At 44.3% G+C, this 27,694-nt stretch overlaps 3 protein-coding genes across 3 annotated transcripts in view; 1 reads left to right on the top strand and 2 right to left on the bottom strand.

The window, feature by feature from the left end:
- Window positions 1-287: 287 nt before the first annotated feature.
- On the bottom strand, window positions 288-2,615 carry LOC112130779 (40-kDa huntingtin-associated protein). The gene has a single exon (XM_024240643.3). The coding sequence runs from the start codon at window positions 2,332-2,334 to the stop codon at window positions 856-858; it is 1,479 nt and encodes a 492-aa protein (XP_024096411.2). The 5' UTR covers window positions 2,335-2,615; the 3' UTR covers window positions 288-855.
- CLIC2 (chloride intracellular channel 2) overlaps window positions 2,039-27,694 on the top strand; it is a 108,713-nt gene continuing 83,057 nt past the window's right edge. Inside the window, exon 1 of the mRNA XM_024240641.3 lies at window positions 2,039-2,243. Within this exon, the coding sequence (XP_024096409.1) occupies window positions 2,220-2,243 (24 nt within the window). The 5' untranslated portion in view covers window positions 2,039-2,219. The remainder of the gene's footprint in view (window positions 2,244-27,694) is intronic.
- On the bottom strand, window positions 2,814-3,906 carry LOC112130778 (histone H2A-Bbd type 2/3). Its single transcript, XM_024240642.2, has one exon. The coding sequence runs from the start codon at window positions 3,449-3,451 to the stop codon at window positions 2,990-2,992; it is 462 nt and encodes a 153-aa protein (XP_024096410.2). The 5' UTR covers window positions 3,452-3,906; the 3' UTR covers window positions 2,814-2,989.

Below are 27,694 nucleotides of genomic sequence, written 5' to 3'. Positions count from 1 at the left end.
TTTGGAGGCACTCAACTCACAGTGACAACCCTCCACACCTCTCCCCTGCAAAAAGACGCAAAACAAAAACACCTACTCCAAACTGTGTCCTTACATCTCAGCCCCGAAGATCAGTATTGTGTGCAACTTCGGCCCAAAGGATGCATTTCCCCAGGGTTGAAAGTTTGAGAAAGAGGCTATATTCTGAAGAGTTCTTGTTGTCACCATCAAAAGGGTTCTGCTTCTGGCCTCCTGACAAGTAGGTAAGAGAGTCACATTTTATAAACGACGGACACCAAAACCACACATGAGGAGTACAAGAGTAGCTTTATCATGGATTTAGGGCTGTGGTTACAAGGAAGCTGTAAGGAATAAAATGACTCCCATGAAGACGTACCGTGCGGACGAGTGGAAGGAGAAGTTTGGCCATTACAAAGACACAGGAATATGTTAAGAAATGAGGGGCAGGATGAAATCACCTAGGGTAGGTATTTAGAGGGAGGGCGCCGTGCAAAATAAAATCCTCACTATGAAACAAAGGCGGAGGCAGGAGGCTGCGTTGGGTGGAAGCAGCGGAGGAAGGAGACGAAAGGGACTGTCATTTTCATGTCGTGGCTTTTTAGAAGACAACCGTGTCCTCTACTCTGATTCTATCAAAATGTGTTCTTGGGATGCTGGTAACGTTCAGCCAACGAAATAATTCCTACGGCGGCAGTAGGAATAACAAAACGCAGAAGCGGTAACGATGTCTTTTTATTCCTCCCCAGACGCAAACGTGGATGCGCGAGGTTTGGTAACAGGCAAAGTCATCTGGTTAACGTGACTGACGCAAAAAGTCCCGGCCTGGGCAAAAAGTCATTGGGTGAACGGGATGGATCAGACTCCCTGTCCTGAGGGGGAGATGGTTTCTTGCAGAACGAGGTGAAGGAGGTGGTTCTGCTCAGCAGGCAACAGTGGCCACATCTCCACCTGCAGCGACTTGATGGCTTCCGTGTCCTTTTCGTGGGTAGCCATGACCAAAGACTGGAGCAGCAGAAAGAGCTCCTCGGGAAGCTGGCCGCTGCTCTCCTGCCCGTGGCTGTCAAAAGCCTCCCAGGAGTACTTCTCCAGGGTCTGGGCGTGCTCCGGCAGCAGCTTGGCGGGCGGTGGTTGCAGGAGCAGCAGCAGCAGCACGCGGGACACCTCGCAGCGGACCAGCACGTCCGAGAAGGCGCCCAGGGCGGCGGGAGAGGGCGCCGCCGAGCCGGAGTTCGGAGGAAGCAGCGCGGCCGGTAGGGCGGGCGTCGCCCCGGGCCCGGGCCCGGGCTGGGGTCCCGGCGGCGGGGGCGGCGGCAGTGACTGCACCGGGTGGCTGCCGTGCTCCCGCGCCAGGCGCTGCATGCGCGTGAAGACCGCCAGGGCGCCAGTGTAGTCGCGCGCCAGCAGCTGGCAGGAGGCGGCCTCGCCAAGCGCCTGCAGCGCGGCCAGGGGCAGCTGGGGCAGCTGGAGCTGGGCGGCGCGCTGGAAGTGACCGGCGGCGGCGGCCGGCTGGCCCAGGTCGCGCAGGGCGGCGGCCAGCTCGAGGCAGAGGGCGGCGGCGGCGGCCGGCTGGCCCAGCTCCAGGTGCAGACGCACCGCGGCGCCCAGGGCGCTGGCGGCGGCCTGCAGCGGCTCCCCGTAGGCGGCGGGGCAGACCAGGCGCTGGCGCGCGTCGCGCTCCTGCCGCAGGAAGAGGCGGGCGGCCTCGGTGAGGGCCAGCGCCTCCCCGGGCCCGTGGAAGAGCGCCTGCTGGCAGCGCGCCACCGCCAGCTGGCACCAGGCCGCGTAGGGCAGACACTCCTGGGCGCGCAGCTCCCGGCCCAGCTGTCCGAACTGCTCGCCGGCCTCCGCCACGTTCGGCTTCCGCAGGAACCGCTTCTTCAGCTTGTTCGATACCAGCCGGTAGCGGGCCAGGAAGTCCCCGGCCTCGGGTCCCGGGCCGGCGCCGCCGCCCAGGCCTGCCGCCGCTGCCGCCATGCTCGCCGCCCCAAGCGCTTCCGGACGCGCTGCCGCAGCGGGCGGGCGGGCAGGGCGGGGCGACGTGCCCTGCGTCCCCCTCGGCGGGCTGCCGGCGTGCCCGTGCCCGCGCCCGCTCCCCAGCCCGAGCCTACCCCTTGCCCTGGTGATATGCAAAGAGCGGGATCGGAGGCGGGGCCTGGCCGGGATCGGAGGCGGGGCCTGGCCGGGCTGTGAGCGGCGTATGCAAATCGAGGGTCTCGGGGATGCGGATCCAAGACCCTGGGAAGGTACGCGGGGCCTGGCGGGGCACCAGCTGCTGCTAGCTCGGCTGCAATGCAAGTGGTCTAGGTTGCTACAGGCATCCCACAGCCTCTCCATCTCAACATGACCCAAACTAAACTCGTGACGCTAATTCCATGTCTGTGCATTTCTGGACTGTTTTCCCCCCACTACTCACTCCTCCATCTTCCCGTCCAGGGCCCCTTGCCAAGCGCCGGGTCCACCTCTCCGTCCCCACCCCGGTTGCCTTAGAAGTCCGTCCTGTCGCAACACTGCAGTCATGGTCTTGAGGCCCACCGGCCCCAACGAACACCATCATGCTGAGGACTTTCCCGGGCAGGCCCTGACTTGCTCAGAACCAGCGGGGGTGTCCCCTTCCCACCCAGGGCCACTCCCCTGCACTGTCACCGGGAGAGACTGCTCCTCTGTGCCATCCCTGACTCCCACCCAACCCCAGACCCCCACCACCTCTCCATCCCTCCAGCTGTGGAGGTCTCACAACCCCCCCGACCCATCTCACCGCCCCCCCCACCCCCACCCCCACCCCAAGGCAAAGTGACTGAAGCAGGCAGGTGGGTTCCTTTAAACACTTTATTGACAGAATTAATGAAGGCCCAAGATTTTGGGGCCCGGGTTGTGGGGGGAGGGTGTTTAAGGCCGGGGGTTCAGGCCGGGGGATTTGGGGTCGGGGAGTTTGGGGGCGAGGTGGGTGGACGAGTGGACCTGCCAGGTCCCAGGGGCCGGGTGTCAGAAGCTAGTCCCCGCCGGGGGCCACTTGAGAGATGGTGGTTGTGTCGAAAAGGGTGCTCAGCAGCCTGTTGTTGTGAACCACCATGTCCAGCAGCAGGGGAGTGATGTTCCTCTCTCCGTTGTTCTGGGCCTCGTTGCCCGCCAGCTCCAGGACCTTGGCCGTCAGGTACTCAATAACCGCAGCGAGGTAGACCGGCGCCGTGCGACTCAGGCGCTGAGCGTAGTGGCCCTCCCGTAGACTGCGCTCCACCTGGCTCACCGAAAACGAAAGCTCCGCTCGGACGGTGCGAGAGCAGGTCCGCCCCCGGCCACCAGCACCGGAGGACCCTCGATGGCTCCTCCTCCTCGGCATGCTGGGCGTTGAGTGTGCTATCTCGGCTCGGCCTAGAGAGCTTGGCCAACTCTCAAGATGACAGTTACCGCGTCCAGTACTGTGTATCCTAGCGACCAGGGCCCAGCCCCTCATTGGCTAGGGAGCCGAGACCAATGGGCACGCACATCCGGTGACGGGCACGCATGTGGTGACGGCCCCTCAGAAGGGACACACGTCCGTCAGGCGACCTCGTCGCTTTCCCATTGGCCTCGAGGGAGCAGGCCTGGACTAGAAGTGGCTGGAGGGCCGTGGGGGTGGGGTGGGGCGGGGCAGGGGAAATCGCGCTCGTGACCCTCTCTTTGCCAGTGGGAACTCTCCCTTTCTACTGGATGGGAACATTGTGGGAAAGACAAAGGGGTGGGCGAGGGGAGGATGGGTACCACGCCTTCACAATGTTGCACATCCATCACAACCACCTGGTTCCAAAACGTTTTCAACACCCCAAAAAGAAACCGAAACCCCTGTACCTATAAGCAGTCACTTGCCACACGCCTCCTTCCACACCACCACTACCAACCCCCACACCCTCCCACACACACCCCCTCCCCCCGCCCATACACACGTTCCAGATAGTCCCTGGCAACCACTAGTCAATCTGCTTTCTGTCCATAGAGGTTAGCCTGTTCTGGAGATTTCCTATACATGGAATTATACGACCAAATGTGAGGCCTTGTGTGTCTGGCTGCTTTCACTTAGCGTAATGGTTTCATCAGGGTTCATCCATGTAGAGGCATGAATCAGTACTTCCTTCCTTTGAATGACTGAGTACGATTCTGTTGTATAACTAGGAGGCCACATTTTGTTTACCCACTGGTCAGTTGATGGACAGGTTATTTCCCCCTTCTGGCTATTGTGAATAGCACTGCCATGACCATCTGTGTACAAGTTTTTCTCTGAATATCTGTTTTCAGTTCTTTTGGGTCTATTTCTAGGAGTCAAACTGCTGGCTCATGTGGTAGTTCTGTTTAACTTATTGAGGAACCACCAAACTGATTTCCACAGCAGCTGTAATCTTTCGCATTCCCAACAGTAGTGCATGAGAGTCCCAATTTCTTCACGGCCTCATCAAAACTTGCTTTCTCTTTGCCTCATTTTGTTTTGTTTACAATAGCCATCCTAGTGGGTGTGAAGTGCTAGCTCATGGTGGTTTTCATTTGTATTTCCCAAATGGCTAATGATGTTGCTGTGGTTTGAGTGTGTCCCCCAAATTGTGTGTCTTGGAAACTTAATCCCCAAATTCACATGTTGATGGGAGGCGCAGCCTTTGAGACGGTAATTGGAATTAGATAAGGTCATCGGGGTGAGACTCCCATGATGTGACTGGTGGCTTTATAAGAATAGGAAGAGAGGCCTGAAACGACATACACGCTCTTGCCCTCTCGCCATGTGATACCCTCTGCCATCGCCAGATGCCGGGGCACTTCCCAGTCCCCAGAACGGTAAGAAATAAATTTCTTTTCTTTATAAATTGTTCAGTGTCGGGTATTCAATTATGGCAACAGAAAACAGACTAAGACATCTTTTCATGTGCTTCTTGGCCCTTTGTACCTCTGCTTTGGAGGAATGTCTATTCAAGCCCTTTGCCCGTTTTTTAATTCAGTTGATTGTATTTTGGCTGTGGGCTTCTAAAACTTATTCATATATTCTGGAAAATAGACTCTTATCAGATATGTGATTTGCAAATGTTTCTCCCATTCACTTTCTGGATAGAGCCCTTTGTTGCCCAAAAGATTTAAATTTAAAGTTGGATGTCCAACTTGCCAAATGAAAAGATGTCTGTGGCTTTGCCTTTGGTGTCATACTGAAGGAGCTGTTGCCTAATCCAAGGTCGTGCAAAGTTACATCTCTGTTTTCTTCTTAGAGTTTTATAGTTTCAGCCCTTATATTTAGATCTGTGATCCATTTTGAATTAATTCTTTACATGAAGTGAGGTAGAGGTCCAGGGGCATTCTTTTGCATGTGGCTATCCAGTTGTCCCAGCGCAGTTTGTTGAGGGGATTATTCTTCCCCTCCACCCATTGAGGGTGCTGGAACTCTTACCGAAAATAAACTTTACATAAATATATGGGTTTATTCCTGACTCTGAGTTCTGTAACATTGACCTAATATATCTATCACGATGGGAGTACCACCCTTTTCGGATTACTGCGGTTTTGTAGTACGTTTTGAAATTGGGAAGTGTGAGTCCTTCAACTTTTTTCTTTTCTGAGATTGTTTTGACTATCTGAGCCCCTCACATTTTCTTATGAATTTTAGGATCAGCTTGTCAGTGTTTACAAAGAAGGCAGGTTGGATTCTGACAGGCATCACAATGAATCTGTATATTGCCTTGGAGATTATGGGCATCTTAACAATATTAAGTGTTCCAGTCCATTAACACAAAATGCCGTTCGATTTATTTAGGTCTTCTTTAATTTATTTTAGCAACGTCTTGTAATTTTCAGAGCATACGTCTTGCACACCTTTTGTTAAATTTATTCCTCGACATTTTATCGTTTCGATGCTACTGTAAAATGAATCATTTCCTTAATCTTATTTTCACGTTATTCATTGCTAGGGTATGGAAATACAACTGATTGTTGCAGATTGATCTTGGATACTGCAACTTTGCTGAGCCGAATATGCTTTGCTGAGCATACTCAGACAGGGTTGGCGTATTAGTCCGTTCCTACACTGCTATAAAGAACTGCCTGAGAATGGGTAATTCATAGAGAAAAGAGGTTTAATTGCCTCATGGTTCTGCAGGCTGTACAGGCTTCTGCTTCTGGGCAGGCCTCAGGAAATGTGCAATCATGGCGGAAGGCGAAGGGGAAGCAAGCACCTTCTTCACGTGTTGGAGCAGGAGGAAGAGAGAGAGAACGCGCGCAAAGGGGGAAGCGCTGCACATTTTCAAACAATCATCAGATCTTGTGAGCACTCTATCACAAGAATAGCAAGGGGGAAGTCCGCCCCCATGATTCAATCACCTCCCACTAGGCCCTTCCCTCAACAGGTGGGGATTACAATGCGACATGAGATTTGGGTGGGGTCACAGAGCCAAACTGTCTCAGTTTTTTTTTTTTTTTTTCTTTTGTTGGACTCTTTAGTGTCCTCTATATAAGAACATGCCATCTATGCATCTATGAATAGAGATGGTTTTACTTGTTCCTTTCCAATCTGGATGCCTTTTATTTCTTTTTCTTGACTAATTGTCCTGCCTAGAACTTTGAGTACGATGTTGAATTACAAGTGGCATTCCTGATCTTAGGGGGAAATCAGCCAGTCTTTCACCATTAAGTATGATATTATCTCTGGGTTTTTCATGGATGCCCTCTATCAGGTTGAAGAAGTTTCTTTCTGTTCCTGGTTTGTTGAATTTATTTTCATGAAAGGGTACTGCGTTTTGTCAAATGATCCTTTTTGTACATGATTAAGATGACCGTGAGCCCCCTTCCCCCCGCTCCGCCATGCATTCTGTTAATATGGTGTATTATATAAATTGATTTTCACATGTTGAACCAACCATTAATATGGTGTATTATATAAACTGATTTTCACATGTTGAACCAACCTTACATTTGTGAGATAAATCCTATTTGGTCATAGTATATGAAGAGTGGTCAATAAACATTTCATTGAAAGAATAGGAGTGGATCTGGCAAGCTTCTTGGAGGACAATGTGTGTGTTAAAGAATCTGTAGCATGATGAGAAGCCAAGGCACTTGTGGGAGGAGGGGAGTTGCAACCAATTCATTAAGGCTGGAGAGTACGATGCCAGTGGAACAGTAGTGGTTGATGTGGCTGGGAAAGAGGTAGGCAGGAGCAAGACATGGAGGTTCTATTATGCCATGCTCAGGTTTTAGAATACCCTGTAGGCTACACTGAACCCACTGTGGTCTTTCAGCTTGGGAGTGACATGGTGTGATTTGCCTCTAGAAAGATCACCCTGGAAGCTGTGTGGAGAATAGAACAGAGAGGACTGAGATTAGAGTTAGAAAGCTGCTGTATTATACCAGTCAAGAAATGACAGATATCTCAACTAAGACAATGGCATTGCTAGATAAGACTAGGGGACAGAGTCCATAAAAAGTTTAGGTAGTAAAATGGCACACAGTAGACACTCACTACATATTACTCATACTGGCGAACCTAGCTGGAGACATGATAATTCATGTGCTCATTCTTCAAAAAATATTGAAGGGTAGTGCCAGGTATACTGTGTTAAGCATTGAGACAACACCAACGAGAAATATAGATCAGATCCCTGAATGCAGTCTGGTGGAACATACAGACAAGGAACCAGACAATTACAACACTATACTGTGATAAGTGCTATGAGAGGGGAAGTTCAAGGTGCTGGTTATAGTTTGGTTTGTTTGACCCCTCCAAATCTCATGTGGAAATTTGATACCCAGTGTTGGAAGGTGGGGTCTAATGGAAGGTGTTTGGGTCATGGGGTGGATCCTTCATGAATGGCTTGGTGCCAGCCTCGCAGTAATGAGTAAGTTCTTACTTGATTCATTCCCACAAGAGCTGGTTGTTAAAAAAGAGTGTAGCACCTCCCCCTCCCCGCCGCCACCTTGATTCCTCTCTCACCATGTGATCTCTGCACTTGTCGGCTCCCCTTCACCTTATGCCACGAGTGGTAGCAGCCTGAGACCCTCACCAGAAACCAAGCAGATGCCAGCACCATGTTTCCTATACGGCCTGCAGAATCATGAGCCAAATAAACCTCTTTTCTTTATAAATTACCCAGCCTCAGGTATTCCTTTATAGCAACACAGATGGACTAAGAAAGTGCTGTAGGAACACATAAGAGGAGTACTTTACACAGACTTTTGGGGTTGGGGAAATGTTCCTGGAGAAATGGTGTCCAATACGAAGCTTGAAGAATGAGTACAAGTTAGCCAATTGGAAAAGTGGGGCATTGGTTGGCAGGGGAGGGGAGTGGCGATGGGGAAGTGAAAAAGCTCTAGCATGGCTCCACAGGGATAGAGTGAAGTGACCACAGACTTTGGAGTCATTCCTGGACAAATGGGATGAAGGAGGAGGTCTGCGTATGGGTAGGAAGATGAGTTCAGTCTTGAGCATGTGAAATTTGAAATGCCTGTGGGACATCCAGATGGAGATGAAGGAGATTTGGCTTAGGAGTTCAGGAGTGAAGTCAATACTGAAAATATAGATTTGCGACTCATCAGGGTAGTTCTTGAAGCCATGAATGTAGTTGAGACCATTCAGGGAGAGCACATAGAGAGAATATATAAGGGGACCAAGGACAACTTCTTTTAAGGGGCAAGCAAAAGAGGAACATCATTGGAAGAAGACTAGAGGAGTGTCTCCACAGATAAAGTTGGTGCGGGGTTGGGGGGCACACTGAAAGATAATCAAGCCAGAAAGAGATGAGAGCAGAGGTTCAGAAGGAAGCCAGAGGAACTGAACAAGAAGTGACAAACTCAGAAACACTTGCTGAGTTCCAGAATGATAAGCATTAAAACCTGTTCACTGAGTTAAGCAATGCAAGTGTTGCCGGGGGCCTTGGCAAGAGCAATTTCAGTGGAGGGGTTGGAGGCAGAAACTAGACCAGACTTGTACTAGGAGCTCGTGAGAAATTCTAAGACATATCTTCCCAATACTGGGCAGCATGATAAATGTCCGCATTAGAGAGAATTGGTGAGCAGGTCATGCTCAGCCAAGGCATTTTACATGCCTAGTGGAATCTCATGTAGGAAGCTTCTCTAAGCGTAGAGGTAAGGGTAGGTCTGATGGCAACAATCCCTCTTACTTTTCCTTCTTCTGCGAATGTCTTGATGTCCCCTGCATTCCTGAAGGTAATTGCCCTTTGTAGACAGGGTTCTGGTTCTTTTGTTTCGCCACTTGAGAAGTGTTATGCCACTTCCTCTGGCCTCCATGGTTTCTAATGAGAAATATATTGCCATTCTAATTCCTTTTCCCGTATAGGTAAGGTTTCCTTTCTCTCTCTCTCTGCTTTTGAGACTTTTTTCCTAGGTCCTTAGTTTTCAGAAGTTTGACTGTGATGCTTCTTGGTGTAAGTTTCTTTAAGATTATCCTGTTTGGGGTTCACTCAGCTTCTTAAATGTACAGGCATGTGTCTTTTGCCATATTTAGAATCTTCCAGCCATTATTTATTTGAATACTTTTTCAGTCCCATCCCCTTCCTCCTTTCCTTCTGTCACTATGATGACACAAAAGGTAGCTCTTTTGTCATATTCCCACAGATCCGCAAGTCTCCACTCATTTTTCCCCCAGTCACTTAGGCTCAGGCCACGTGTTCTGACCGGGGGTTTTATTGTTAGTTCCATTTCAAAGCCTTTGCAATGGTATTTGGTTCTGTTAAGCATGGTCAGCAGTCTTGGAGCTGGCGAGGTCTATATCCCTTACTCAGTGCAGTTCTCAAAGTCCTTTGTGTGTCGTACAGGATCACATCTGTACATACACAGCTTGGGGGTAAGCCCAGAAGCTCATACACAGCTTCATGGGTTTACTTTCCCAAGCACTTCCTCCCTCCCTGCAATCTCCCCAGCACTTTCTGGTTCCCTCAGCTTCCCCTTTTCAACCTTCTAGCCAGGAAGCTGTTGCTGTCGCTTTAGTGACTCTTCTCTGCCACACGCTTCCTGTGCCTTTGCCTTCCTCTGGTGTCATTCGGCAGGAAGACCAAAGAGGGGAAAAAGAAGTCATGGGCACCCTCTTGGGACCTACAATCAGAGAGGAAGGTTACTTTCCTTCAGAGTTTTAATCACCTGAAGGCCCTGGCGGCTGCCACTGTCACTGTCACTGACTCTGTCACCACCACTGCTGCCACAGGATTGCCTGTGGGCTAGAACATGTAAGTACAAAGAAAAGAAGAAAGAAAAACTGAGGATTCCCTTAACTATCGCTGAGGGTTAGTATTCCCTTTTCCCTCTTCTCAAGTCAGAACCAGAGCTCTCTCTGTTCACACCACTGTCTACTTCTAACTTGCAGGCTACATTGAGCCAAGGATACTAAAGGGGGGCTAATGTCAAATTCACTGCTGTTTCAGTGGTGCTTCAAATTGTAGTCTTTCCCCGGTCTGCCTCCTTCCGTTTACTTTTCAGAATCCTCAAATAGCTGGCCCATGCACTGTGACCGCATTTTATAGCTGCATTCAGTAGAGTGTGCATGCTTCATCTCATTCAGGAGCGGAAACATTCTGGAGATGTTACATTTTACTTTTATATTTAAGTGGAACAAATTTGTTCCCTTGTAAGTAATTGATTGTGTGTGTGTGTGCGTGTGTGTGTGTGTGTGTGTGTGTGTGTGTGTGTGTGTGTGCGCGCGCGCACGCATGCTTAGGTGTCTTTCATTTAAAGAATTTAAGAAATTCTTTAATTTTTTTTGAAATACCATAACACAACTAGAATATATCTCAATATTGATTGTTCTGCATCAATTTTTCCTGGTAGAGACTTTGTCCTTTTGAGGAGCAGGTTCAATTCTTCCTTTATTTCTGGAAACTTTTCACATATGGCATCTGTGGATATTTTTCTATCCCATTTATTAGGCTCTTTACTTAAGGCATGTAAATTATCTTAATGTTGGATCAGCATTAGCATGACCATCTAAAGTCCTTCCTCCATGCCCTTGTTTCGATTTGTGTGCATGTCTCTTCTGCATCTTGCGCTTCCTAATTTACTGCTTTGATCCACCATGTGGTTCTTTGAGTTCTCGGTTTCTTTTCTGAGCTCAGTAATCTCCTTTTTTTAAAAAAAAAAAATCATATTCGGTTGCCAATCATCTGGTCTTTGAAACTTTGTTAAGTTGAAATCATATTTTAAATTTTACTATGGCTTAGAGAACTCTAGGGTTAGTTGCATCTGTTCCTTGTTTTATGCATTCTTCCAGTCTGTGATGGTTATCTGTCTTTGGTATACTATGATGGTTTCTTTCTTTCTCTTTCTTTCTTCCTTTCTTATTTCTTTTTTCTTTCTTTCTTCCTCTTTCTATTTCCATCTTTATTTCTTTTCTTCTTTTTCTTCCTTCCCTCCTCCCCTCTTCTCTTTTTCCCTCCTTTCTTCCTTCTTTCTTCCTTCCTTCCTCCCTCCCTCTCTCTCTCCTCTCTTCTCTCCTTTTCCCTCTCCCTCTCTATCCCTGTAGATTGTTAGCATCATTGCTAAACCATTTATTTTTATTTCAGTTATGGAAAACATTGTCAGACTTTCTATTTGCTCTAACATTCTGAGGGTGATAATTTGAGGGCAGGCGGGATGTTGATTTCAATCTACCTTTTCTTCTAAGATCTTGCTAAATATCATGTATCATGCCCCAGTCCATCCATGCAAGGGTGTGTCTTACTCTGAGGGTTTTGTTTTGTTCGCACAACTCAGCACAGTGTCTTGGGAAATGGAAAGAATTGGGAGCCTTCCTACCGCTGGTAAAATCTAGGAGTGGCAGTTGAGGGCTTCTGTTCACAAAGGTATTTACTGAATTTTTTTCTGCTTCTTCTCTCAGTCCATTTCTCCTCAAGTTGGAGAGCCTTACATCCCATTCTCAGGATCTAACTGGCTCACATTGTTTTTCCTCAGTATTGCTTCCAGGGAGTGGGGACAGAATCAGAAGTGTGCTAAACCAGCCATCCTCCCCACTAGAATTTATACATACATGTATATATGTATAATATATATATTATACCTATATATAAATACATATATAAATGCATATATGAATACATATATACATATACATGTATATATATAAATACATATATTTATATATACATGTTTATGTATATATGTATATGTATATGTATATATGTATGTGTATGTATATATACATATATATGTATACATATGTGTATATATACATATATAAATACATATATATGAAAATATGAATATATTTTAAAATATATATGAATATATATACATACATGTATATAAATATGTATATGTATATTTATATATACATATGTATCTATATAAATATATACATATGTATGTATATTTATAAATATATGTATGTATATATAAATACATATATCATATACATGTATATATAAATACATATACATAATATACATGTATATATATAAATATATATTATACATATACGTATATGTATATAAATGTATACATATACGTGTGTGTGTGTGTGTGTGTGTGTGTGTGTGTGTGTGTGTGTATATATATATATAGTCCTGGGAAGCCACTTTCCTCCCTCTCTCCCTCCTTCTCCTGCTTCTCCTCCTTATTCTTCTCTTCTTCTCATTCTGCTTTTTCCCATTATTTATTTATTATTTTTTAATTTATTTAGTACGAGAGGAGAAGGGAGATTCTTTAATCTTTCTTCACTCTACCATCTTTTACAAATAAATTGTAATGTTACTGACTCCAAATTAGATAAAAACTTGCTTGCTTGAATATGATTATTGCTTTGCTTGAGTTTGTAGCTTGAATATGATTATTGCTTTGCTTGAGTTTGTAGATTGTTCACTAAAAATAGCCTCAGGAAAACAGGACCTTCAACAGAGATAAAAGAAAACACGCCAACCAGCAACTCTGGGAAGGGGCTGACCAGCCTGGTAAGAATAGGCTGATGGTGCCTGTAGAAGGTCACAAAACATTGACCAAGAAAGCAGTGATTAACTGCCCGCCTGAGACTGAACACGTTTTAGAAGAATGTTTTGATCATTATTTCCTCTGCTTTCCCTTAAAAACCCCTAATCCAGAGGCACAACTCAGAGAGGTGATCACTGAATTCTAGTTCACTGACTCCTCCAGGTTGCTGGCTTCTCAATTAAAGCTACCTTTCCTTTCAGCAAAGCTCCTCTCTTAGAGTTTTTGGCCTTCAGGTGATGAATGGCCTGGACCGGAGTTCAGTTACAAAATCTCTGGGTTTGAAGGGTTATTTTTTTATTCCTGGGATATATTCTGGCTGACTTGGAGTTAGTTTTAGATAAATGTAAGCTTTCTAATGGATCTGAATCCACACTAACGGATATGAAATTATCAAGGTCTTTTTATTTTTAATCGCAAACACTTCATTTTATCAAATCTTAATCGTCTCCAATTTCACCGCAAACGATGCAAGGACCTTGTCTTACAAGTCAATGCTGTCCAGTATTTATTTATAATTTGGTCAGTCATATTGTTTTTATGCAGTCTTTTTTTTTTTTTTTTTTTGGACTCATGGCCATGGTTACTAGTTTCTTTGTTCACCATTCCTCTGTTGCATCTTGCTTTGTTCTTTTCGTTCAATTTCCTTTTAATGGAAGAACATCTTTAAGTCGTTCTTTCAGTGAGGGTTTGTGAGTTGTCAGCCCTCTCAACCTTTGTTGAAGAATATCTTTACTGGCTGGGTGCAGTGGCTCACACCTGTAATCCCAGTATTTTGGGAGGCCGAGGTGGGAGGATCATTTGAGCTCAGGAGTTCGAGAACAGCCTGGGCAACATAATGAGACTTTGTCTCTACAAAATAATAAATAAATAAATAGCCGGGAGTGGTGGTGCTCACCTGTAGTCCCAGCTACTCAGGAAAAAAAAAATTAGCCAGGCATGGAGGTGCACACCTGTAGTCCTAGCTACTAGGGAGGCTGAGGCAGGAGGATCCCTTGAGCCCAGGAGATCGAGGCTGCAGTGAGCCATGATTGCACCACTGTACCCCAACCTGGGCGACAGAGTGAGACCTTGTCTCAACAAATAAATATATAAACATTTTAAAATATATCAAAAAGAATATATTTCACTCATTCTTGAATTGTAGTTTAGTTGGGTATGACATTTCCCCCCATTCCCCGAATGCATTAGTGATATGATTCCGTTTTTATTGCAGTTGGTGAGAAGTCTGCTGTCAGTTTATTATCCCTTTGATAGCACTGTGTCTTTTCTTTCTAGTTGATTTTAAGATCTTTCCCCTTTTCTTTGTTGACCTGCGCCGGTTCCCCTGTGATTCAGTTTTATTGATTCTTGCTGTGGCTCATGCTTTTAGAATATGAGGAACTATGTCTGTTTTCAAATCTGAAAATTTCCAGCCAGTATCCTTTTGATTATTGGTTTACCCCTGTTCTCTTTATTCTCTGATTCTGTCATTCCTATTAGAGGTTTTTTGGACCTTTGCATCATTTTTCTGTATCTCTTAACCATTTATACATTTGCTATCTCTCCTTGCTGCCTTCTGAATAATTTCCTTACTTCTATCTTCCAGTTCACTAAAGCAGATGAATCTGCTTTTAAACCCATCCTCTGATCTTTTGCTCTCACTGGAAATAATGTCTTTCATTTTCGGAACTTCTATTTGGTTCCTTAAAGAAAGAAACCGGCCTCTTCTTTTTCCATAGAATCTTGATCTTTCTCATATGTTTGGATTCCTTATTATTTCTAAGTATCTTACACAAACTTATTTTATACTCTCGGTTGGCTCTATTATCTAAAGTTTTTGGTAGTCTAATCCTGCTCATCATTGTGTTTGCTGATACTCAATCACAGGCAGTTTTTTTTTTCCTCAGGTGTTTTATAATTTTGTTTGTGAGTTTAGGGATTTGTTCAAACGGCTTCATCTGTGTGACTTCAATGAGGCTTGACTGGGGGTGTATCTCTGGCTGTTATCTTTTTGATGTTAATGTGTAAGCTTGGAGTTTTCAAGACCTAAATAAGAGGTATTAATTCCAACCCTAGACCTACATGACAATAGCCTTAGAGTTACAAATGACCAGGGGAAGCATTTTATTTTCTCCCACCAGAACCCATGAAGAAACAAACTCTCTTGTCATCTCACCATGGTGGTGGGAAGACTTTTTTTTCCTAGTCTATCCTTTCATTGACTCTGTAGCCCTTGTGAGGCACCAAGGCTTTTCTCCTCTCCCTGGTGGTTATTGAATCCATTCCCCTACCACCCTAACATAAATTCAAATGCCCATTGATCTGCTCTTTAGGTTCCTCTTTGTTCTTTGACACCTGAGGGTCAACTTCCACCAGAAGTTCATCACATGTGCATTAAAAGGAATATTTATTAAATTTTATCCTGCCTTTTAAAAGGTGCTTTGTAACAGGAGGGTTTTCAGGTTATCTAGCGTGCACTGTTTCCAGAAATGGAAATTGCTTTCCACTTTAAAACTCCCAGAGCACTAAGAAGCTCCCACAAATTTTCTGGAAGAGGAATGTGATGGGGGAAAAGACTTTTCATGAATATGTAGCCTCAAAGAAAGATTGGTGCTTTGGGGTGCCAGACACTCAATGACAGCTTAAGATAAGTGAGGAAGGGCCTAGGGGTTGAAAGAGCCCTAATTGCTCAAAGCCACATGTCACAAGAAATTTTGGGAAGAAGAGCCACTTTATGAACTGGTTACCTTCATGGATTTTTCTTCCCTAGGCTCAGAAGTGGAAAAATATGAAGATCCATTGCTGATGGGAATCCTGCCCTAAGCAAATGGTGGTGAGACATGGCTGCTTTTAGTGCATTTATTATATGTGACCATTTAAAAGCAGGTACTGAAGGCTGCAGAAAAGTCACGAGGTGGTACTCAAAATATGGTTATGTAGATAACTGGGTGTGGCTCTTCCCTGAGGCACAAAGAACTGATTTTTGTGTACTCTTTGAAAGGAAATGTATAAAGTTGGTATTATGCTTTACTCAGAAAGTTTTTAAGAGTGTTGGGAGTGATGCAATCACTTTAAAATGATATACAAGATTGAACACTCTGCTAAACTTCAGATAAGAGTATCCAATTGCCTCTTGGACTTCCCTGCCTGGATGTTCTGTTCCACGTGCACCCCAAACTCAAATATATCCAAGACTGAAAACATCTTCTCTCCAAGCTCTCTCCTCTTCTAATATTCCCTGTGTGAATAAGGTGTGCCCAGTTGACCAAACCAGTAACCTGGGAATCATCTTGACACCTTCCTCTCCCTCAACCCCTCTCTCGCAATTAATTGGACACCAAGTTCAGTGGACTCTACCTTCAAAATGCCTCTCAAATCAATCCACGTCTCTCCGTGGCATTGCTGTCGGGCAGCAGGGCCCAGGTTCCCATTCCTCTTGGAAATGACAGAGGTCTCGCCTCTTCTGCACCTTCCCCCGAGCTTGAGGAACTATCCTGTCCAGAAGAAATCCTTTCCGTTTCATATTTCTATAGAATGCTGTCTAACACTTTGAATTCCCTTCAGGCTCTGGGTTTCAGAAATCCAACACAGAAAGAATGCCGGGCTATTCATTTCCCTCCAGGATGAAGTTAGAATCTTGAGGGCAGCGAGGAAGGCAGGCCTATGCATTGTTGCAAACCTTCTCAAGTGATTCTGATGTGCAGCTCCGGTCAAGAGCCACTGCACAACGTGGTGAGCTATTTGAATACAGGGACCATGCCTTTCAACTTTGTATTCATCAAAACACAACGCAGCCAATACCTGATATAGAATCAGTGCTCAGTAAATGTTCCAGTGAATGAGTGAATACAAGAACTAAAGAATGATATGGTGCAAAGAAATGGATGAAAGGGATCTTACGAGCTACTTAGTGCAATCCCTTCATTTTTTTTTTTTTCACTTGCCGTAGTGTTGGGATTGCTTGAGGCTCCCGGATGTTCACAGGATGTCATTTTTGGCAACCACAGACCACTAGTTACCCAGCTTTTTTAGGTGTTGTGTAGCAAGGAGGGATTTCGGGTTATGTAATCTGCAATATTTCCAGAAATGGAAATTATTTCTTTTTCCTTTTATGACTGACACAACGTCAGGAAATTTCCACAAAATTCCCAGAAGAACATGATGGAGGAAACCACTTTCCCTATATATATTTTAGTGGAATATATTTTATTTTAATGGAACTGCCAGTGAAGCAGTAGATGTGGCCAGAAGACACCGCTTTCCTGGTGTCTCCTGAGAACTCTTTTCTCTCATTGGTTATTTTCACCTGCCTTCTTGTGCAAGTTCCTTTTTGTTTGGGCTCATTTTCCATTTTCTCTGTATCTAGGTTTGTTGAAAATGCAGGAGCCAGTGCTTCCCAACCTTCCCTACTCCAAACGCCTATGCACACGCACCCACTTGCATGCGTGCACGTACACGTGCATACATATACACCCACATGTACACGCGTGTGTGCACACGCACTCCTGGACTCTTGAGAAACTTTCAAAAGGAACTTATAGATAGGGTGAGGACTTTTATTATTATTTATTAATTATTATTATTATTACTTATATCTTAAATATAACATTTTGGACACATGGAAGTGCTCTAACCCCCAAATTCCTGTTTGTCTCTGGAAAGGAGCAGGCAGTCTAGGATGGGCAGGGACACACAAGACAACTTATCTTTTGCCATATGCATTAGACCTAAAGTATTTACAAAGCAAAAGAGGCAGCTGTGGCGAGACAGAAAAAGCCCTGGATTCAGAATTAGAACAGCTGGGTTAGAGTACTGGCTCTGTCACTTGCTCTCTAACTCTCGGTCTCCTCATCTGTCAAATCGGGGCAATGGTACTACTTCATATTAATACAAGCTCAGCTGCAAAAGACTGGTTTAGGTACCCTTGTTCTGAGCTCCCACAGACTCCTTGTGCTTACCCGGTGTTAACATTGGCTGTTAATACATCTGTCTCCCGTGGTACAAGGAGATCTTGAGGGCAGAAATTCTATTTGTCTGGCCTCCACTGTACCTGCCCTCAGTGCACAGCAGAATGGTCAATGAATGTTGGTTGAGTGGATGAAGAACAATTGGACATTTGCATGTTTTTGTGTGTATAATTCCTGTTTTACTATCATCGGTAGGCTACCAGGATAGTACAAATCTATTTTTATTGTATGTAAATTTGACATATAGACATTCCAAATTAACAGGAGTTGATTCGCTCCCCATGTTACCTAACAACTAGTTTCGGAATGTTGTTGGATCCTTTTAGGAGAATATTTCGGTACATTTGCTCCCCTGGTTAGGGTTAGGGGTTAGGGTTAGGGTTGTGTTCCCAGCACAAGCGTCTCCTCAATAATAAGCCTTTACGTGTGTGCACCGGCACTTTAAAGAGTTTTTTTTTTGTTTTTGTTTCTGTTTTTAAAAAAAAGGTGTTTTCTTGTACACTGACTCATATGCTCCTCACGAGAACCCCAATGAGATAGGCAGGACAGGTGTTCCTGCTACCACTTGATGGATGAAGAAACCAATGTTCAGAGACGTTAACTGAGTCACTACATACCACATCAAAAGCAAGTTTGTTTCAGAGCTGGGCCTAAAACAGAATCGGGTTTCTCATTTCACAGTCTGGTGTTTTTTACACAATCCATTTGTTCAACCCGGTTGCATTTTGTGATGATATTTTTTGCATCTCATCCTATTCCTGCTTCGCAACTGCACCTCCTACTACTTGCCTCAGCATACTCTCAACCGGGGCTTCTCAGGTGCTCAACCAGGGCCTCTCCCTCTACCCTGAACATGTCCTCCTGCAATTTCTTGCCTCTGGATCTTTGCATCTGTTTTCACCTCTTGGTGGGCACCCCTTCCCCACCCCCACGTCACTGCAGGTTGAAAGAAACCCTAGGCATCCTCTCGGTTTCAACTCAAAGACCACCTAACTTCATGAAACCTCTGCAGATGGGCCCTGCTGGATGAGATCTCTCTGCCCTTGAATGCACAGAGCAGTCCATGTCTTGTTCTATATCCATTTCCATACCTGCTTCATTCCCTTCTCTACAGTGTCCCTTGCTCCGTGTTCTCACAGCCCCCTGTGCTCAGTTTTCACAGCACATATTGCCCTATGTTGTGAGCCTGCTTTCGCCCTGTGACTGTGAGCTCCTTGAGGACTGGAACCTTGTCTGATTCATCTCGGTATCTCCAGCACCCAGCACAGTGCCTGGAACACAGTAGTTGCTCCAAAAAATGTTGGATGAATGAGTGGATGGATGAATGAACACTACCCCACACAACGCCTTGGATATAGTAGCTGCAAAATAATAATGGATCGAATTGAGTCTATAACCAGATCTCATTTCTTTTCATCCTATCTCAGTGAAAGATGAAGGTTCTTTCTTCTGACTCAGGCTGTCACTTCCACTCCTGCTCTGGGTTCCATCCCATCCTGCCTCCCCAGGTGCCTCACTCCATCAATTACCTCTTCTCTCAAGAATCTCTAATCTCTCCATCTTCTCTGCCTGGCTCCTTTCCTTGCAGTAACTAAAATGCTCAGGTCTCTCCTCCTATTCCAAAAATAAGTACCCTCAATTGAATGGGTGTCTTCTTCCTCACAGTATCAAGCTATGTACCTCATTGGGGAGTAACCCAGCTGAGTGAGCCCTTTACTGGGGAGCCTTCAGTGTCAGTCTCCTTAGATCTTTTTCTCTTAGGTTGGTCAGATGGCTCACAGAAGACTCTTCCAGCTGCCAGAAGTTTAGGGGCAGGGGCAGCGGCAGGGAAGAAGACTGGGAGTTCACAGCTTTCAGGACACATGCTTCCACTCAACACCCCTGTTTTCAGTACAGGACCCCAGCCCTCAACTAAGTCTGGGAAATCCCCATCCAGAGACCCTCTGCTTTACCCTCTCCAGGGAATAACACTCCAGGCTTCTGTCAGAGCAGGGAAGGGTCAGCCCCTCACTGGCATTGACAACAGGAGGGGATTTGGCAATGAATCTACTTCTTAAAAGAGTTTTCAAACAGCCTTCATTATTTTGATACCCACCCCCCTTCACTTCCAGAGGTAACTCCACTTCCAGAGTTACCCTGGTCCAGCCTTTGAAGATTCCTGGGGGTGGGGAGTAAATCAAGTTAGCTTTTTGCTTTTCCCACTAAGGTCTCAGAATTCCTAGTTTGTGGCCTTCTTGGCTCTGCTAAGTCAGTTGCTACTCATCCGTCTGTTCTTCAGCATCCAAAATTTAGTTGTTGCCTCCTTTCCTGTTCTTCAACCCTTTTTATTTCATCTTCACTCCTATCCTTCTAATCCTTTCAAAAATCACATTTGTAGCAGTTCCAGTGGGGTTTTGGGAGATGGTAAAGTTAGATGTGGAAGTATGTGCTCCACCTTAACTATGCATCATCACGAGCATGGGTGTCTGCCTGCCTGTCTCATGGATTCTACACACCTTCGTTACCACGCCACTCTCCTTAAAACTCTCCAGACTCAGCTTTTCTCATCTGGCTCTCTGACCTGTTCCCTGACCATTCTGTTCTTTCAGCTCTCAGCCTTCAGACTGCCAAAACCCCAAACCAACTTCCTATCCAGGAAGCCTCAGGCCTAGAAGTTCAGATGTCTTGCCAATATATCTGTGCTTCACAACTTGCCTACTCTCTCTGACCCCTAACATTTTCACATACTTTTCCAATTCTGCCTGTCATAAATTTGCTGCTTCCCCCTAAGTAGAATGTTGATTCCTGTCAAACACACAGCCTAGCCCTGATTCCTCCTCTTCTCTCAAATAGTGATATTGTCAACAATGATAAACTACTATGTACTGAGTGTTTTTTATGTGCTGCTCACACTTTATACACATGTATAGATTCATTCTTCATCATAGATTTTCCAGGTGGCTGGCATTTATTAGCCCCACTTTGCATATGTGGGAACACAGGCTCAAGGAAGGAAAGCAACTTCCCAAAATTTCCCAGGCTAGTAAAAGTCAGAGACGGAATTCAAGCCCAGATCATTCCAAGTTTGTGCTCTTCCTGTGACATGACACTGCCTCAGTCAGGGCATCAGAGAGGAAGTTAGAAAGCAGATGGTGAGAGGGAGTACCTGAATTGGAGGGAGTACCTGAATTGGAGGGAGTGGCCACCATCAGTGGGTAGACCATGGAGAAAGATGGGGCTAACAGAGAAAAACCTTCACTGACTTCACAGGTTTACACAGCATTAGCCCTTGTGATCTTTAGTTGTGCAGGGGATAAATTACCGTGCCTGTCTGCCCACACAGAAAGCAAGCTAGAACACCACCGCTAATCTATATGATATACGCCAACATGGCTTAAGATGATTTATTGCAACTGTAAAAAATGCCCCCCCCCTTTTTTCCAGAAAGGAAGCATGGATTGCATTAATCAAGCTAAAGACTTTTATACTTCTTTACAGTCTGACACAAAAACAGAGTCATAAAGATAAGCCCGAATCATCAAGAAAGTGCACAGTAGTATTTTGCAAACCCAATTTAGGGAATCAGGGAAGAGTAAAATCCACATGGAAAAGGTTTCCCCTGACTTCCCATTCATGATGGTACAGTGAGTTCATGTTATGGAACGCCCACTGCTCCAAACACATGGCAATGATGGGCAAAATATAAAAAGGTAAACTCAAAAAGGCATGGCCAAGACAAAACAAACAAAACAAAACAAAAACAAAAGACAGTTGTCTCCATGTTGAAGTACTATGCTTGTTGCTCTGGAAGCAAACCATGGTAGCCAGAAGCTAAGCTCCTGCAATGTATAGCGGTTCCAAAGTACCCTGAGCAAGATGGAAGACAAAAGCCATACTCACAGATTAAAGCCAAGGACTAGAATGGAGCTACCCACAAACCCACCAACCCCTGACTGTAAGTCTGACAAAAAAGAACTACCGCCAAACTCTGCCAGGGTCTTTGTTTCTGATGAGCTGCAGGCTTAGGGAGGCGAAGATGCAGACATGTTCTGGCCTCGTAACTAAGAGTTGAGCTAATCCACAGCTGAGCTAAGTGAGTGGATTTCCAATATGCCCAAGAGCACCCTGGGGCCAGTGATATGGATATGTTCTATCAAAGGGTTTTGAGCCTAACAACTGACTGGTATTTTGCAAGAGAAAAAAAAGTACTGAATAGGTTAATTCCCTTCCATTCTTGGAAGAGGCAAAATTAGAAATGATGATTTTTTTTTTTTTTTTTTGAGACATGGTCTTGCTCTGTTACCCAGGCTGGATTGCAGTGGCGTGATCATAGCTCACAGTAGCCTTGAACTGCTGGGCTCAAGAGATCCTCCCACCTCAGCTTCCCGAGTAGCTGGGACTGCAGGCACTCATGACTCCACCCAACTAATTTTTCTTTTAATTCCATTTTTTTTTTGTAGAAACGGGGTCTCGCTTTGCTGCTCAGGCTGGTTTCAAACTCCTGACCTCAAGCGATCCTCCTGCCTTGGCCTCCGAAAGTGCTGGGATTACAGGCGTGAGCCACGGCACCTGGCCGGATTTTGTTTTTAAGTTTGAAATGCTTTATTTAGAGTTTATTAGCCACTAAATCCTTTTTTTTTTTTTTAAACTTTTAAGTTCAGGGGTACAAGTGCAGGTTTGTTACATAGGTAAACTTGTGTCGTAGGGGATTTGTTGCATAGATTATTTCATCACCCAGGTATTAAGCTTAGTACCCATTAGTTGTTTTTCTTGATCCTCTCCCTCCTCACACCCTCTATCCTCCAAAAAGCCCCAGTGTGTGTTGTTCCCCTCTATGTGTCCATATGTTCTCATCATTTAACTCTCACTTATAAGTGAGAACATGCAGTATTTGGTTTTCTGTTCCTGTGTTGGTCTGCTAAGGATAAGGGCCTCGAGCTCCATCCATGTCCCTGCGAAGGACATTATCTCATTCTTTTTATGGCTGCATAGTATTCCATGGTGTATATGTACCACATTATCTTTCTCCAGTCTGTCACTGTTGGGGATTTAGGCTGATTCCATGTCTTTGCTATTGTGAGTAGTGCTGCAGTGAACATACACATGCATGTGTCTTTGTAACAGAATGATTTTTAGTCCTTTGGGTGTAGACCCAGTAATGGGATTGCTGGGTTGAATGGTATTTCTGTCTTTAGGTCTTTGAGGAATCACCACACTGTCTTCCACAGTGGCTGAACTTGTTTACAATCCCACAAACAGTGTATAAGCATTCCTTTTTCTCCACAGCCTCGCCAGCATCTGTTATTTTTTGACTTTTTAATAATGGCCATTTTGGCTAATATTAGTTGGTATCTCATTGTGGTTTTGATTTGCATTTCTCTAATGATCAGTGATGTTGACCTTTTTTTTTTCATATGATTGTTGGCCACATGTATGTCTCCTTTTGAAAAGTGTCTGTTCATGTCCTTTTCCCACTTTTTTATGGGGTTGTTTGTTTTCCTGTAAATTTGTTTAAGTTCCTTATAGATGCTGGATATTAGACCTTTGTCAGATGCATAGTTTGCAAATATTTTCTCCCATTCTGTAGGTTGTCTGTTTATTCTGTTGATAGTTTCTTTCACTGTGCACAGCTCTTTAGGTTTATTAGACCCCATTTGTCAATTTTTTGCTTTTGTCACAATTGCTTTTGGCATCTTCATCATGAAATCTTTGCTCATGCCTATGCCCTGAATGGTATTGCCTAAGTGGTCCTTCAGAGTTTTCATAGTTGGGGGTTTTACATTTCAGTCTTTAATCCATCTTGAGTTAATCTTTGTATATAGTGTAAGCAAGGGAGCCGGTTTTAATCTTCTGCATATGGCTAGCCAGTTATCCCAGCACCATTTATTGAACCGGGAATCCTTTCCCCATCGCTTGTTTTTGTCAGGTTTGTTGAAGATCAGATAGTTGTAGGTGTGTGGTCTCATTTCTGGGTTCTCTATTCTGTTCCATTTGTCTATGTGTCTGTTCTTGTACCAGTACCGTGCTGTTTGGGTTACTGTAGCCTTGTAGTATAGTTTGAAGTCAGGTAGCATGATGCCTCCAGCTTTGTCCTTTTTGCTTAGGATTGCCTTTGCTATTGAGGCTTTTTTTTTTTTTTTTTTTTGGTTCCATATGAATTTTAAAATAGTTTTTTTTTTTTCTTGTTCTGTGAAGACTGTCAATGGTAGTTTCATGGGAATAGCATTGAATCTATAAATTGCTTTGGGCAGTATGCCCATTTTAATACTGATTCTTCCTATCCGTGAGCATGGAATGTTTTTCCATTTTTTTGTGTGTCATCTCCGATTTCTTTGAGCAGTGGTTTGTAGTTCTCCTTGTAGAGATCTTTCACCTCCCTAGTTAGCTGTATTCCTAGGTATTTTATTCTTTTTGTAGCAATTGTGAATGGGAGTTCATTGCTGATTTGGCTCTTGGCTTTACTGTTGCTGGTGTATAGGAATGCTAGTGATTTTTGCACATTGATTCTGTACTCTGAGACTTTGCTGAAGTTGTTTATCAGCTTAAGAAGCCTTTGGGCTGAGACAACGGGGTTTTCTAGATATAGGATCATGTCATCTGCAAGCAGGGATAGGTTGACTTCCTCTCTTCCAACTTGGATGCCCTTTATTTCTTTCTCTTGCCTGATTGCCCTGGCCAGAACTTCCAATACTATGTTGGATAGGAGTGGTGAGAGAGGGCATCCTTGTCTTGTGCCGGTTTTCAAGGGGAATGCTTCCAGCTGTTGTCCATTCAGTATGATGTTGGCTGTGCGTTTGTCACAGATGGCTCTTATTATTTTGAGGCATGGTCCTTCAATACGTAGTTTATTGAGAGTTTTTAACATGAAGGGATGTTGAATTTTATCAAAAGCCTTTTCTGCGTCTATTGAGATAATCATGTGGTTTTTGTCTTTAGTTCTGTTTATGTGATGAGTCACATTTATTGATCTGCCTATGTTGAACCAACCTTGCATCCCGGGGATGAAGCCAACTTGATCGTGGTGGATAAGCTTTTTGATGTGCTGCTGGATTCAGTTTGCCAGCATTTTGTTGAGGATTTTGCATTGATGTTCATGAAGGATACTGGCCTGAAGTTTTCTTTTGTTGTTGTATCTCTGCCAGGTTTTGGTTTCAGGATGATGCTGGCCTCATAGAATGAGTTAGGGAGGAGTCCCTCCTTCTCAATTTCTTGAAATAGTTTCAGTAGGAATGCTACCAGTTCCTCTTTGTACATCTGGTAGAATTCAGCTGTGAATCCATCTGGTCCTGGGATTTTTTTGGTTGGTAGGCTATTTATTACTGCCTCAATTTCCGAACTCATTACTGGTCTGTTCAGGGATTCAGTTTCTTCCTGGTTCAGCCTTGGGGAGGTGTGTGTGTCCAGGAATTTGTCCATTTCTTCTAGACTTCCTAGTTTATGTGCACAGAGGTGTTCACAATATTCTCTGATGGTTGTTTGTATTTCTGTGGGGTCAGTGGTAAATATTCCCCTTATCATTTCTGATTGTGTTTATTCAGATCTTCTCTCTTTCCTTCTTTATTTGTCTAGCTAGTGGTCTGTCTATTTTATTACTTTTTTTCAAAGAACAAAAAACAGCTTCTGGATTCTTTCATTTTTTGAAGGGTTTTTCATGTCTCTGTCTCCTTCAGTTCAGCTCTGATTTTTGTTATTTCTTGTCTTCTGCTAGTTTTGGGATTTGTTTGCTCTCGTTTCTCTAGTTCTTTTAGTAGTGATGTTAGGTTATTAACTTGAGATCTTTCTAACTTTTTGATGTGGGCATTTAGTGCTATAAATTTCCTTCTTAACACTGCCTTTGCTGTATCCCAGAGATTCTGGTACTTTGTGTCTTTGTTCTCATTAGTTTCATAGAACTTCTTGATTTCCGCCTAAATTTCATTGTTTACCCAAAAGTCATTCAGGAGCAGGTTATTCAATTTCCATGTAATTGCATGGTTTTGAGTGAATTTCTTAATCTTGATTTCAAATTTGATTCTTCTGTGGCCCAAGAGACTGTTTGTCATGATTTCAGTTCTTTTGCATTTGTTGAGGAGTGTTTTACTTCTGATTATGTGGTCGATTTTAGAGTAAGTGCCACGCGGTGATCAGAAGAATGTATATTCTGTTGTTTTGGGGTGGAGAGTTCTGTAGATATCCACCAGGTCCATTTGATCCAGTGCTGAGTTCAGGTCCTGAATATCTTTGTTAATTGTCTGTCTCAATGATCTGTCTAATATTGTCAGTGGGGTGTTAAAAAGTCTCCCACTATCATTGTGTGGCAGTCTAAGTCTCTGTGAAGGCCTCTAAGAACTTGCTTTATAAATCTGGGTGCTCCTGTGTTGGGTCCATATGTATTTAGGATAGTTAGATTTTCTTGTTGAATTGAACCATTTACCATTATGTAATGCCCTTCTTTGTGTTTTTTGACCTTTGTTGATTTAAAGTCTGTTTTGTCAGAAACTAGGATTGCAACTGCTGCTTTTTTATGTTTTCCGTTTGCTTGGTAGATTTTCATCCATCTTTTTATTTTGAGCCTATGTGTGTCATTGCATGTGAGATGGTTCTCTTGAAGACAGCATACCATTGGATCTTAGTTCCTTATCCAGCTTGCTACTCTGTGTCTTTTAATTGGGGCATTTAGCCCATTTACATTTAAGGTTAGTATTGGTATGTTTGGATTTGATCCTTTCATCATGATGCTAGCTGGTTATTTTGCAGACTTGCTTACATGTTTGCTCTGTAGTGTCACTGGTCTGAGTACTTCAGTGTGTTTTTGGAGTGGCTGGTAACCGTCTTTCCTTTCTACATTTAGTGCTTCCTTCAGGAGCTCTTGTAGGGCAGGCCTGGTGGTAACAAATTCCCTCAACATTTGCTTGTCTGAAAATGATCTTATTTCTTCTTCACTTATGAAGCTTACTTTGGCCAGATATGAAATTCTGGGTTGGAGTTTCTTTAAGAATGTTGAGTATTGACCCCCAATCTCTTCTGGCTTGTAGGTTTTCCCCTGAGACATCCACTGTTAGTCTGAAGGGCTTCCCTTTGTAGGTGACCTGGCCTTTCTCTCTAGCTGCCTTTAACATTTTTTCTTTCATTTCAACCTTGGAGAATCTGATGATTATGTGTGTTGGGGATGTTCCTTTCGTGGAGTATCTTCCTGGAGTTCTCTGGATTTCCTGAATTTGAATGTTGGCCTCTCTAGCTAGGTTAGGGAATTTCTCATAGATTATATCCTGAAATATGTTTTCCAAATTGGTTCCATTTTCCCCATCTCTTTCAGGGACACCAATCAGTCTTAGATTCACTCTCTTTACATGATCCCGTATTTCTCGGAGGTTTTCTTCATTGCTTTTCATTCTTTTTTCTCTATTCTTGTCTTCCAGTCTTATTTCAGAAAGCCAGTCTTCAAGCTCTGAAATTCTTTCCTCCGCTTTGTCTATTCTGCTATTAGTACTTGTGATTGCATTATGAAATTCTTGTAGTGTGTTTTTTCAGTTCGGTCAGGTTGGTTACATTCTTCTCTATATGGGCTATTTTGTCTGTCAGCTCCTGCAATGTTTTATCATGATTTTTAGCTTGCTTGCATTGGGTTACAATGTACTCTTTTAACTCAGTGAAGTTCATTCCTATCCATATTCTGAATTCTACTTATGTTATTTCAGCCGTCTCAGCCTCAGCCCAATTCCGAACCCTTGCTAGAGAGGTGATGCAGTCATTTGAAGGAAAGAGGGCACTCTGGCTTCTTGAGTTTTCAGCGTTCTTGCACTGATTCTTTCTCATCTTTGTGGGCTTATCTACCTTCAGTCTTTGAGGTTGCTGACCTT

This window comes from Pongo abelii, chromosome X, assembly GCF_028885655.2.
Source record: "Pongo abelii isolate AG06213 chromosome X, NHGRI_mPonAbe1-v2.0_pri, whole genome shotgun sequence".
Taxonomy (NCBI): Eukaryota; Metazoa; Chordata; class Mammalia; order Primates; family Hominidae; genus Pongo; species Pongo abelii.
Note: the sequence above shows the minus strand (reverse complement) of the source record. Positions and strands in the feature narration are given on the sequence as shown.

Excerpts from the sequence above, each read along its gene's own strand:
- LOC112130778 (XM_024240642.2), bottom strand. The coding sequence starts at position 3,451 with ATGAGGGGCTGGGCCCTGGTCGCTAGGATACACAGTACTGGACGCGGT.
- LOC112130779 (XM_024240643.3), bottom strand. The coding sequence starts at position 2,334 with ATGGAGAGGCTGTGGGATGCCTGTAGCAACCTAGACCACTTGCATTGC.